The sequence below is a fragment of the Cephus cinctus genome, unplaced genomic scaffold, assembly GCF_000341935.2.
Source record: "Cephus cinctus unplaced genomic scaffold, Ccin1 Ccin1_scaffold0029, whole genome shotgun sequence".
NCBI lineage: Eukaryota > Metazoa > Arthropoda > Insecta > Hymenoptera > Cephidae > Cephus > Cephus cinctus.
In genome coordinates this window covers 136,056-147,723 of record NW_014332776.1, presented here as the reverse complement: position 1 = coordinate 147,723, position 11,668 = coordinate 136,056, and the positions used below count along the sequence as shown (strand labels likewise).

Sequence of the window (11,668 nt, the reverse complement as noted above, 5' to 3'; positions counted from 1 at the left end):
GGGGGGGGGGGGTGGATTTTGAAACATGGAGGATCACCATCACGTTCGGCAGCGTTTAATTTGGGAATTAGACTTTGTAATAATTACAGGTCAAGAATAAAACCGTTTCTGAACAAATTCGTGGTTATTACCCACCTCGTATCCACATGAACACAATCTCCCGGATATCGGATAGACTTCCTCTCACGGTTATACGATAAAATAAATTGTACAAAAAAGACCAACTTAAAAACACGTAGGCTCTCTTAGGACTCAGTGAAATTTTCACTGGATAGTTATAATGACTTTTTAGCGACCAATTCATTGCGTCTTTCCATGAATAGACGTAATTATGCAAAAACGCCCAACTTCGGCTTCAATAGATGACCTCCTTTTGGCTTGTATCATTCACCAATTCGCAATATTTAAATGTACAGAACGTAACGTGAATAAAATTCCTTGATAAACGACAGTTTTGTTCTTATTTGTACAGTGTACAGTTTCAGTACAGTCAAAAGTATATGTTCATCGCGGATTAAACTTCCTTAATGTCTATTAAAAGTAAGACAAAAAAGTTTCATCGGTATAATATCTTAAAATTGATACTTTCGAATGTAGATTAATTGATTTGTACTGTGTACGAGTAAGATGTATTTTTGTACCTAAATATAACGAAGTAACTATGAAGGTAATTACAACATTTGCTTGTTAAAGAATTAAGCCGACTGCTAATACGGTAAATTGTGATAACATTTTGTATTAGTCAGAGTCTTATTGACGCATATGGTTATGACGTGTACTCGGTATATGACAACTTTTGGGATTCCCGTTGTCATTTCTATATGAAAGGAAAGACCAGACAGGGATTACTTAGTAAATGCAATACTTTCCAAGAAACCGTATCTACGTCGAACAGTACAAATTCCAACAAAAATATATGAAATAAAAATAATCAGAACGACGTTTTATATACGTATTCAGCTTTTCGTATACCTTCAGGCAGTATTTTATCCTGGTTATCAGGAGTGAATTTTTCAAATTTTATGCTCTTCAAAATTTTTACAATTTCTACTAAAATATCAAATATTATATCAAGAATTTATACTTGCATAATATTGCACAATAATAACCGTGAAATAGCATTGCATTTAATACATAATTATTGATTGATAAAAATGACTACAAAATGACTACCACGTCATGATAAACGTTTTACACTTTCATACAGTCACCGCTGACATTGACTGCTATGTTATATTGTAGGAGAGGAAATTTTTGTAAAACGTTATACCCCCTATGTGCCAAGAGCTCGATTCTTGCGCGTGTGTAACTATATCGATGAGTTTTGTCGGCCACTCCCAATCATGGTAGAAAGAGACAAGAAATGTTCAGTTCATGAACACATTTTCGACCACTTCGGCGCAGCTAGAAGATTCCACCATTTTTCAATGTTCTATGTTTATATCGTGATATGTGACCCATCGCCCATAACCCCTCATAACCTGATCCTGATCGTGTGTGAAGTGTGTGCTGAAATTTGTATTGTGCATAATAAAGGTGACAATTTCAATAACAATGCCGTCATGTGCAGTGGGAAGTTGCAAAAATTAATTTTAATTAGAAATAATATTTGTTACGGCAGTTTTAAACAGTTAAAACTCTGCGCCTTGTTTCGAAGTACGCGGGCAACAATGGCAGAATCTTCGGGCAGCAGCTTATTGGTCCTCTGCGACGTAGATGCGTCAGAACATACCCTGTCTCATTCTACCATACTCCCCATGAGAACTCTTCTACACGGCTTGATATAATTCTCGTCCTGTGTCTGAGGTGGGGAAGCTCCCAAGGTCAAAAAAAGACGTAGGTATACAGACTACGGGCAACCACATTGCAACCGGCGACTGGATGTTTTATGTAGCTATGATGATATTGGCTATGGGCGTCGTTTCCTCATAGTTCACATATATAAACTTATTTTTGAGTCATGCTACCAATTTTGTTAGACTTTTTCTTTGCACGTACATTGAAATACGAGTGACACATGACCTTGTAGCGCACGTACACAGCGAATAATACTATAGGAATTCAGGCAATTGCGACGTAATTGTTATATGGTGAAGTTTACTGGATAATTAAAATTAAATTCTGCATAATATATTTTATACCTGACACGAGACTGTACCGAATCTCTCAATTGAAAAATCGTGCTTCCCAAAGTGTTAAGTGAAATAATTCACAAGATAGCTTGGGAACAACGATTGCTGCAACATAACCCACATAGCCCCAATCTCCTAACAGTAAATACTACTCTATAAATATACGATATACGATGTTTAATTAAAGCAGTTTATTTTAATAGTTAAACCCCTAAGGAAACATAATATTTTTCTAAAAATTTGTTAGAAATAGGTTATGTGATATGCCGTAGAAATGAGACCGATAAGTTATTGAATTTCGAAAAAACGGTGGAAATCTCGGATTAATCATAAACAGTTTTAAGGTTAAATAAGCAATTACGTTTTGTAGGACAAACCAAGTTACCGCATGAATACATTTAGATTCGTCATTTCCAAGAAGCAAGACTACATTAGGATATTCAAGGCGAACAACTTGGATATCCTTGTAATACGTAATGTACAAAAATATAAAAAAGTCACAAGCACATATAACATATGTGTCCTGCACAGCACGTATGTATTATCTCTGATATCACTCACCGCAAATACAAAGTTAAATATGAAGAGGAGGTATTTGATGCACGCTATTCCGCAATTCATATTGATTAGATTGTCTCACTTCTTCCTTGCTGGTAAAAATTTATACAATCGATCGATCTAAATTTATCTCAATATCACAAATGCGCAACAGATTAACTTTCAATGCGCTGAACGAGAATAACAGTTCACACTCGGCGTTCCGATTTCAACTGATGCTTGTAGCGGCAGTGTTCTATTATATACGACCCCACCCACCTTATCTTCTACAGTACGAAGAATTGAGATTCAGAATGCAAAACGCGTTTATCTAACCTTTCTAAATGTCTCGAATGATTTTTTAACTGATTCCAGTCTGAAGTATCACCTGAATAACAGCAGAATCTCTATACCGATTCTTATAATCGCGATAAACTTTATCAAATTATTTTTATTATTGTATCTCAGTATTCGGCAATATCTTTTTTTTAATGGTTCTTCTTTACTGTTATAGACCGAATTCTTTTTTTGTTTTCGCATTCTAATTTTTATTTGATCATTGTGCATTACTTTTGTATGTGGTACTTCTGTTGTGTAGCAAACTGTTGATTGAATGAAACAGATCACGTTTGGTATAATTCTCTTGGTATTGTTTTTTATGAATTTAATATTTTACAACGTTACAGGCAGATATGTGTCAACAATATGATGCCCTTATACAGTATACCACTTTCAATTACAAATATTCTATGGAATATATTTCATTTGACGGTTATCAACTGTCTTGTAGATAATGGTTTTTGTACGAAATTCAAATTTCTTATACGAGATATTTATTAATTGAAATAAACTTGAAGTAAAATTTAACAATTTATATTAACGTATTCCAAGCTATTAAGTTTCGACTTTGTTCTGTTTACCTGTGCCGCCAAGAGCGTAACAATCAATGAACTTGAACAATATTGACTCAGTACGCGATATAAAATTCGCGTGCGCGAACCTCGTACAACGTAACCAAGAGAGGACATCGGTTATTAGTCACATAACCTTTGAATAACAAAAAAATAAATTTTGTATGAAAAATGACGTCTCTAATTAACACCAATAAATGCACTGTTATCATCAAATGAAGAAGAAGTCTTGATTGTCAATTACCAAAATATAGTTTTACTTACACTAGCATTACGTTATTATTGTAGAGTCAGAATGTAGAGATTTTATTTTGCGAATATCAGGTAATCTTTATTGTTTAAAAGGGACGTCGAATTAAATATATTTATGATTGCATTAAAAATATTAATACGCCTTTCGATTCTTATTGACAATTAATCAGGTACTCTTACTCATGGAAATTGTTAAATATGTGTGAGCATTTGTTAATTTTTTTAATAGTGTAATTCATGATAACCATATCCCAACGGTTGACTCATGTATTCTGTTTTTCCTGCGATTTCATTTACTGTGTTATTTTTGTGTTTTTGGGCGTTACTTATTCTCTATAATGGTGTATCTTATCAGAGATAAATCCTAACTTCCCGTTGATAAGAGCCTGCGTATACTAGTGAACAGTTTTTAATCACAACCTGAGTCTGTATCCTAAAAAATGTAATTCACGCTCATCGATCTTAGTCTATGAGTCACTATGGCTCTAAGCACGTATTTGTAATGATTAAATGTAATTCATTAGTCACAACTTGGTACATTGATACACTTGAACTTTGTTTTCTACTAATACAAATTTGCTGGTGGAATTTCCTCTATACTATCTTTAATTAATTTGAAGATAACAGACACGAGTGAACAAATATTCCCCAAGCTGTTTATCATACATAATTATAAATTATGTCCACCTCTCGATGTTCGATAAACAAGTTCTAATACAATGCACGAGCATCAAATAAATGATACAATTTATGTATGTATATTAAAACAAGTGTATTTGCATTTTAATTAAATTAGACACTTGCGCCGTTTTTAACTAAAATCTAAAATCTAAAAATGTATCGTCATGTCGTTCCTTATATTATAATAATTTTACTTAATGTCACGTTCGGAATAATAATATTAAAGTCTATAATACAGTTAACTAGTTCACTGCTGCGAAGGAATATTTGGTAAAGCTTTATATTTTTTTGCAGACTTTGGTGGTGAAATAATTAAATGATCATTTGCTTCCAATTCCGTGATAGCTGCCTGTTTTGGTCGTGGAAGCGTTGACATTTCTCCTGCTCTTCTCATTCCTTTTTTCAAAGCTTTTGAGTAACACGTAGCCACAGCTACACAGGTAATCTATAAAAAAAATAAATGATTAAATTTATAATACAATTAATTGAAGTAATTAAAAGAAAATCTTTACCTGAAGCACAAAGGAACCAAGTGCGAGTAAAAATATATGTAGCAATAGGGAGCGTGTTCGATTCAACACAGGATGAAGACAACCCCGAGCATACATTGTTGTGCAAGCACCTTCTGTTGTATCTGAATTTGCTAGGTTACTGGTATCACAACAGGACCAAGGAATTGATTCCGTGATACGATAATCTGCAGGACCGTCGATTCCACAACAGCGCAACTGAAATGATATAGCGATTATAAATATAATAAATAAAATATAGCATTTTTATTAACCTTCTGCACAACGAGTATGTACATTTAATTAATTTAGAAAATAAATTTTACTTTGCGTTAACCCGTACGAAAATGTCTTATTGTCAATGATTTTTGCCCAAAGGAAATAAACGGTTTTCCATTGAATTTAATTAATTTACCACACGTTGGCAATAAAACTAGTGGCAATGGAAAATTTTCTTACGGAAGATAATGACTGAACTTTCAATTACGTCATTGACCGAGACATGGGAAATTTCGATAACAACGTTTTAACTAGATTTGAACCTGTTAATTTACAAGAATGATATGGTATACAATATTATTGTACCCACATGAAATGACGTCTGATTTAGGATACATATTTTTCATAATTTATTATGGAATATTGTGATTCATCTATGATATAGTCATTTGTACCGGTCCGATAATTTCATTTCTTGAAGATTATATTATAACCAAAAATAATTAAAAATGTTTTATTAATCAGATATCATTGCAGCACAGTCTCAGATAGAATTCATGAAAAAGAATAGGAAATAATATAAATCGTCCATTTATTTATAAAAAATAAATGTAACATCAAGCGTGAAAAAAAACCTCAGTGAAGTAATATTTGACATTATTAAAATGACAATTTGATTCTTTATTCGCGCGATAAAAATTGTTTTTTCATAACCCTTAACCCTTAACCCTTTGACTGCGGCGCACTCTCAGAGAGAATCATTAATACCGACGGCGCGATGTTCGCCTATCAGTCGCTGCGATAGATAGACTTGTGAGGGCATATACATATGTATATACGCCTTTCGCAGTCAAAGCGATTAATTAATTAAGCGCATGACGTATTTTAAGCGCCAAGTCGAATTACAGTTGTCATACTGCTTTAGGAATATATTACTTTTAACCAAAACTATTGGAATTCCGAAAAACTACATTTTTATGAGCAAAGGTAAGATGACACGAGCCAGGTATGTTGAGTGACGTCATGACGACGCCAAACGTTCAAGCACGCAATACCTACGTAGCAACGTTTCACACGTTCAATAAAGGGTGAAATAAAATTACCGATTAAACTAGAATTTTTGTCCATTGATGAATAAGAGTAATAATTTTTTTGTCATACCCTCATTTGCATACGATCCCAGATTGGCTTATCAGCAGCAATAGCAAGGGCAAATGTCTCCTGAAGAGAAGTCGGTGTCGGAGTGTCAATCTCTTCGTGTCGGACAACCGCCCAAATACCAGCAATGATTTGCGCCAATGCAATAAGCGTTAAAGTGACAGAGAGCTGTAATGCGATAATCAATTAAAAGTAAGGATCTCGTTCCTCGTGAAAATTTCACTGAAATTTCATTATTAAAAATTTACAGCCAACACAGCTACTATCAACAACTGATTGATACTTTCATCATGCAGATATTCTCATTGCGATACAAGTCCTCGAAGCAAGACTGTCTACAGAGTCTTGAATGAAATCTGTTTATATATTAAAAAAAAAGAGTATCATGCTGCATCTAAAAATATCATCAAATGGAAACAACAGCCGGATAACTTTATGCGTTGCGCGTGAGAAATTTTGTGGGTATAAATGGAACAAAGAACCGTCCATGTTTGTGTTTACTCGCATAGATTCTTTGTTACGTTGGCTGCGTTGTTAGTCCGTAACTAAATTAATAAACAAAATCAGCAGTGATTTGTAATACGATACAAAAAATTCTTACAATTATCACTTGAACTCTCCTGGTAAGTCCCATGAATTGCCAAGCATAGATAGAAATGCTAAGGGTAAGCAATCCCATGACCACCAGTATAATTGCAGGGCCGTAGACATTTTCCGGTGTCAATGGTCGATATTCTCGCAGCTGGTAAATAAAAACACCCGCACCAATGCTCACTAGCAGCCCTGAAATCTGTGGGAAAGACAAACATTTCGTATATCGGAAAGCATCTAGCAATTTTAGAATAAAAAATGTACCAGCTCTTGATAAGATACTACAACGGTTGTCTTGACAATAGGTAAAAATTACCAGGAATCGGCTCATCCTTTGATTGTTTAAGGTTGGTACGACTAGATAAAAGATAAGAATAATTCCATCGGGTCACGTCAGCAATAAAAAATACATGATACTGATAATAACGTCAAGGAAATCACAAAATTGATTTTATATGATATAACATTAGATTTAATTGAGCGTTAATATTTGTATAAAAATGAATGTTATAAAAGTTTGTACGAGATTATCAATGGTACACTCCTCTTAATAATCAATTCTCTACCATTTTTGTGTAAGTTACGAGTAACTCAAAAATTACTCATTGCATCTGACAGAATATGGATGATATTTGCCAGGTAATTTTGATAAGGCATTATATAACCCTATACACAATAAACGTCATACGACGAATAGAAGACATTAAATAAAGTCCAAAAATTCAATTTCCACGTTTAATATTGGTGGATATTTTTTCTCGTATTGTTAACTTGTTCACATCAGGTCAGCAGTCACAAAGGAATTCGCGTATAAAAGTGCACTAAGAAATTGAATCACGCGCGTTGAATAGTTTTACGAAAACAGCGACGCTCTAATTGGTCGATTCCATCGAGCCAATCACAAATAAACAATCAGCTGACGAAAAATAGATGATTCTATTCGTAAGGTGGTCGATTGAAATGATTCTTTTTTCGTGTTCTGAGGTAACAGGGGTTCTCCATCACAGAAATCACAACACAAGCACCACTGGCCACTCTTGATTTTATCGAACACAAATGGGTATCGGGTATATAACACTTCGTGATACTTAGTAGTCAAAATTCATCCTAGATAGAGTCAAACGCCTGCCTGCTATCGTTGGAATTATTACAGACTGTGGTAAACTTACGGCGAGAACGACGACGCAGCTCAGGAGGAAATAACGCAGACAGACGAGCGTCCGTGCCATGTCGGATTTATAAATACACGGGAAAAGAAAAAGGACGGGCCTAGTCGACAGCCGACGAAAGTTCGGCTTGGCTACGTTGCCATTACCGCTGCACTAACAAAACCTGTATGCTGTGAATCGACAATGTGCTACGCTCGGCCCATTCACGATCCCCACGAGACAATACCTGTCTGTCCAGCTAGTTGTATTTCTTATCGGGACACATTGCTCGATCTTCTTCTTCCTTAAAACTTGAGACATTTAGGAAATGATTCGAGCAACGATTGTTAACGTATGCTTGGGTTCAATTTTGAATGCGAAACGCCTATTGGTAGTTACTAACAACACATTAATTAAATATCTTTAATATTTTTATTGAAATTTGACAGATACAAATTTCGAGGCATCAAAGGTTTATGTCGATAAAGAAACGTTTGATGCTGTTACATATTTTACAGTGACTTTGGCTTTTTTATTCTTTTAATATCAATGGAGTATTCTGTTTACAGTTTTGATTTTAAGAACTATTTTGTCATGGATACGTTGGAGAATTAAATTAAATTATTTATTCTTCTTATGAAATATCTTATTCTATTTGTGTAATAATTAACTAATCAACTTTTTTGATAGTTAAATATCTTTTGAAAGTCAATTTTATATTCTTCGAAAATTTATCATAGCTTAGTCGATATCCAAGTTACGAAATTATTATTAATTCTGTATAAACAGTTGGTCAAGTATGTATATGTAATTTTAGTAAAAAAAAAATTTCGGATGATCTTGATTTTATTTATTGTAAACAAAGATAAAAGGCAGTTGACTAATGTTTCTACAAGAATAAAATTAGAACACTGTTCTTGATTGTATCTATACTTTCGATAAAAACTCTAGAATTCTATGTAACATGACGTTATTTACATGTCATATTCATTATCAAAAGTACCCGAAAGTCTATTAGATTTCTATTAGGTACAGAAAAAAATGTACAAATTAACATTATTTTTGGGTATTGAAAATTCAAAACTAAACTACAGCTCAAAAACAGCTTTGCTAATATCACCTTTCTGAAGCGCCTCCAAAGCTAATTTAAATTGTGATAATTTAAACACCTTAATTCCTAATTTCTCGTACTGAAGATAGGAATCCGACATCGCCTCAACCAGCGATATACCTTTGAGGAATGTATAAGGATTTATATTAACTCCAACAATGGCCAATTCTTTCATGTAGATCTAAAACAAGAGCAAAATAAGGTTTGGGAATTTTTGAAAAATGTTCTAAATTCTACAACAAACATGAATGACTATATTGAAAGTATTTAGAATATTTTTCATTTTAAATTGCGTTACCTGAAATGGTTCGAGCGTTAATTTGGCCTGAGGACTGGCCACGCCGAAAACACAAAGACGCCCCCCTCGACCAAGTAACGGTACTGCCGATTCCATAGCAGGTCCAGAACCGCTGCAATCTATAGCCAAATCGTATTCACGACCCTTCAGTTCTGCTGGAGCCTTTACTTCGTAGTCCAATTCTATGAAATAGTTCAGTGGTTATAAATGCTTTTGATTTGCTATACCAATAGCAGTATAATTTGTGTGACTTGATTAACCGTTAAGATTATATATACCTAGACGTTTAACAATTTCTCTTCTCGTCGGTTGTGGCTCGCTTACTGTTACAGATTTCCGCAAACCGTGTAAATGAAGAACCGACACCCATAGCAATCCAATAATTCCAGCACCTAGTACGAGAACTCGTGAACCTACGTGCACAGGATTTATTTTGTTCCATCCATGCGCAAGACAGGATAATGGTTCGGTGAGAGCAGCTTGAGGTAATTTTACTGCATCCGGCACCAAGAAAACCTTAAATGAATAAATTAAAATAGTGAAAAAAACAACTTTCAGACAGATGCAGAGTAATTTCGTATAATTGAGAAACGAGGGACAAATGTTTCGAGAAAAATTAGAAATTATCTGTATTATAAGGATATCTATACCTGAGATTCAGGAACTATTGTATGTGTGGACCATCCGCCATTTCTGAATATTCCTATAGTGTTGTGGATACCACCTCTTTGACAAAAATGATAATTTCCATTGTGACAGAAATTACATATATTACAACCATTGTTAGGATCGATCACTACTCTTTGACCAACTTTAAAAGTAGTCACTTCCGGTCCGATGGCTTCTACAGTGCCGGCGAATTCGTGCCCAAGTGTAAATGGACCATCCGATTTGCAGGGGAACGTGCCCTGATGATATAAAGAAAAAATTATTGCTTATCTTATAACTCAAAAATTTATATATTGATATATTAAATATATAAGCTTTTCATGTTCACGTTCACGTTATACGAAATTTATGGTTCGATGCTTTTAATTAATAAATTCTCATTATATTAATATATGGGATGTGCGATAAACCTAATTAAACGAAAAGATTCATGCAACGCTTAATTACATCGTTATTACACGTCAAGTAATATTATAAAACATCGAATGGGATATCGAATCTACGAGATAACATGAAAGAGGAAATACATTCTGTTGTATAATACAACAATAATAGCACCAACGAGACAGAGTAAATTCAATTTAGATATATAATTTCCGTTTCAAATTTTAAATTCAAAACCTTTAACCAGTTCGCAGTAAGTGTTGCAGCACATTGAAATGAAAACAGCCTTTATATATTTTCAAGGTTATAATTTCCTAATCAATAATAAAATAAGTCGTTAAATACGTGATATATGAAACTAATGTATTCTTGAAATTGTAACATATTGTCCAAATGTAATTGTTACTCTGTCTGCTGGGTAATTCCGTTTCCTGCCACAAGATACGTTATTTTGAAAATAAATGAAAAATGTCAGAGTACAAATTGAGTCATACTTCCAAAATATGAAGATCCGTGCCGCAGATTCCTGCATATGCAACTTTTACAAGAACTTCACAGCCAGTTGGTTTTGGAATCGGCGATTTCTTCAATACCAGCGACTTGTCACGTGGATCGAAGCTCAAATGTTCCATCATCATGAAAGGCGAGAATGACAGCTGCACTTGTGATTTCAACTCTGACACTGTAACTCGCATTCTCATCTTTGATACTCTTATAAGAGCAACTCTCCTCCCTGTGGGTTACATTGGTGTCGTGCGCCAATAATGTACCTCCACATCCAGAGCTGAACGTTGACATTGTTTTCATCTTATCAATCCACAAGCTCTGCAGCATTCTATATTTTTAAGGGACACAGAAACTACATACAGCTCGTCAATAAAATTAAGAATACATTGTTATTCAAAATTGTAATTTAAGTAAATTAATGAAGACAAACCTAATACTGCTAATTAAAAATAATTTTACCAATCAAATTTGCTTATTCTGGATATTAAAAGTGGAGTAAATAAAAAGTTCTACTTAAAAAAGTGGATTATGTAACACGCGATATCGCAAACTAACCGACAT

The 11,668-nt window shown here is 34.1% G+C and overlaps 2 protein-coding genes across 3 annotated transcripts in view; both read right to left on the bottom strand.

Annotated features, from left to right (window-relative positions):
- Positions 1–2,924, bottom strand: part of LOC107267632 (CD63 antigen) — a 5,766-nt gene extending 2,842 nt beyond the window's left edge. The window contains exon 1 of the mRNA XM_015739594.2: positions 2,694–2,924. Coding sequence (XP_015595080.1) covers positions 2,694–2,753 — 60 coding nt within the window. The 5' untranslated portion in view covers positions 2,754–2,924. The remainder of the gene's footprint in view (positions 1–2,693) is intronic.
- Positions 2,925–3,302: 378 nt separating this feature from the next.
- On the bottom strand, positions 3,303–11,478 carry LOC107267593 (D-arabinitol dehydrogenase 1). 2 transcript variants are annotated; one of them, XM_025085179.1, is made up of 8 exons: positions 11,095–11,478; positions 10,198–10,455; positions 9,826–10,063; positions 9,548–9,729; positions 7,001–7,189; positions 6,403–6,567; positions 5,026–5,241; positions 3,303–4,958 (listed from the first exon to the last, which is right to left on the bottom strand). In XM_025085179.1, the coding sequence occupies exons 1-8, from the start codon at positions 11,299–11,301 to the stop codon at positions 4,761–4,763; spliced, it is 1,653 nt and encodes a 550-aa protein (XP_024940947.1). In that variant the 5' UTR covers positions 11,302–11,478; the 3' UTR covers positions 3,303–4,760. The 2 variants fall into 2 exon arrangements, with proteins under 2 accessions (XP_024940947.1, XP_015595006.1); XM_015739520.2 differs by lacking the exons at positions 3,303–4,958; positions 5,026–5,241; positions 6,403–6,567; positions 7,001–7,189 and adding an exon at positions 8,554–9,430 and having other exon boundaries at positions 11,095–11,459.
- Between the last annotated feature and the right edge of the window lie 190 nt (positions 11,479–11,668).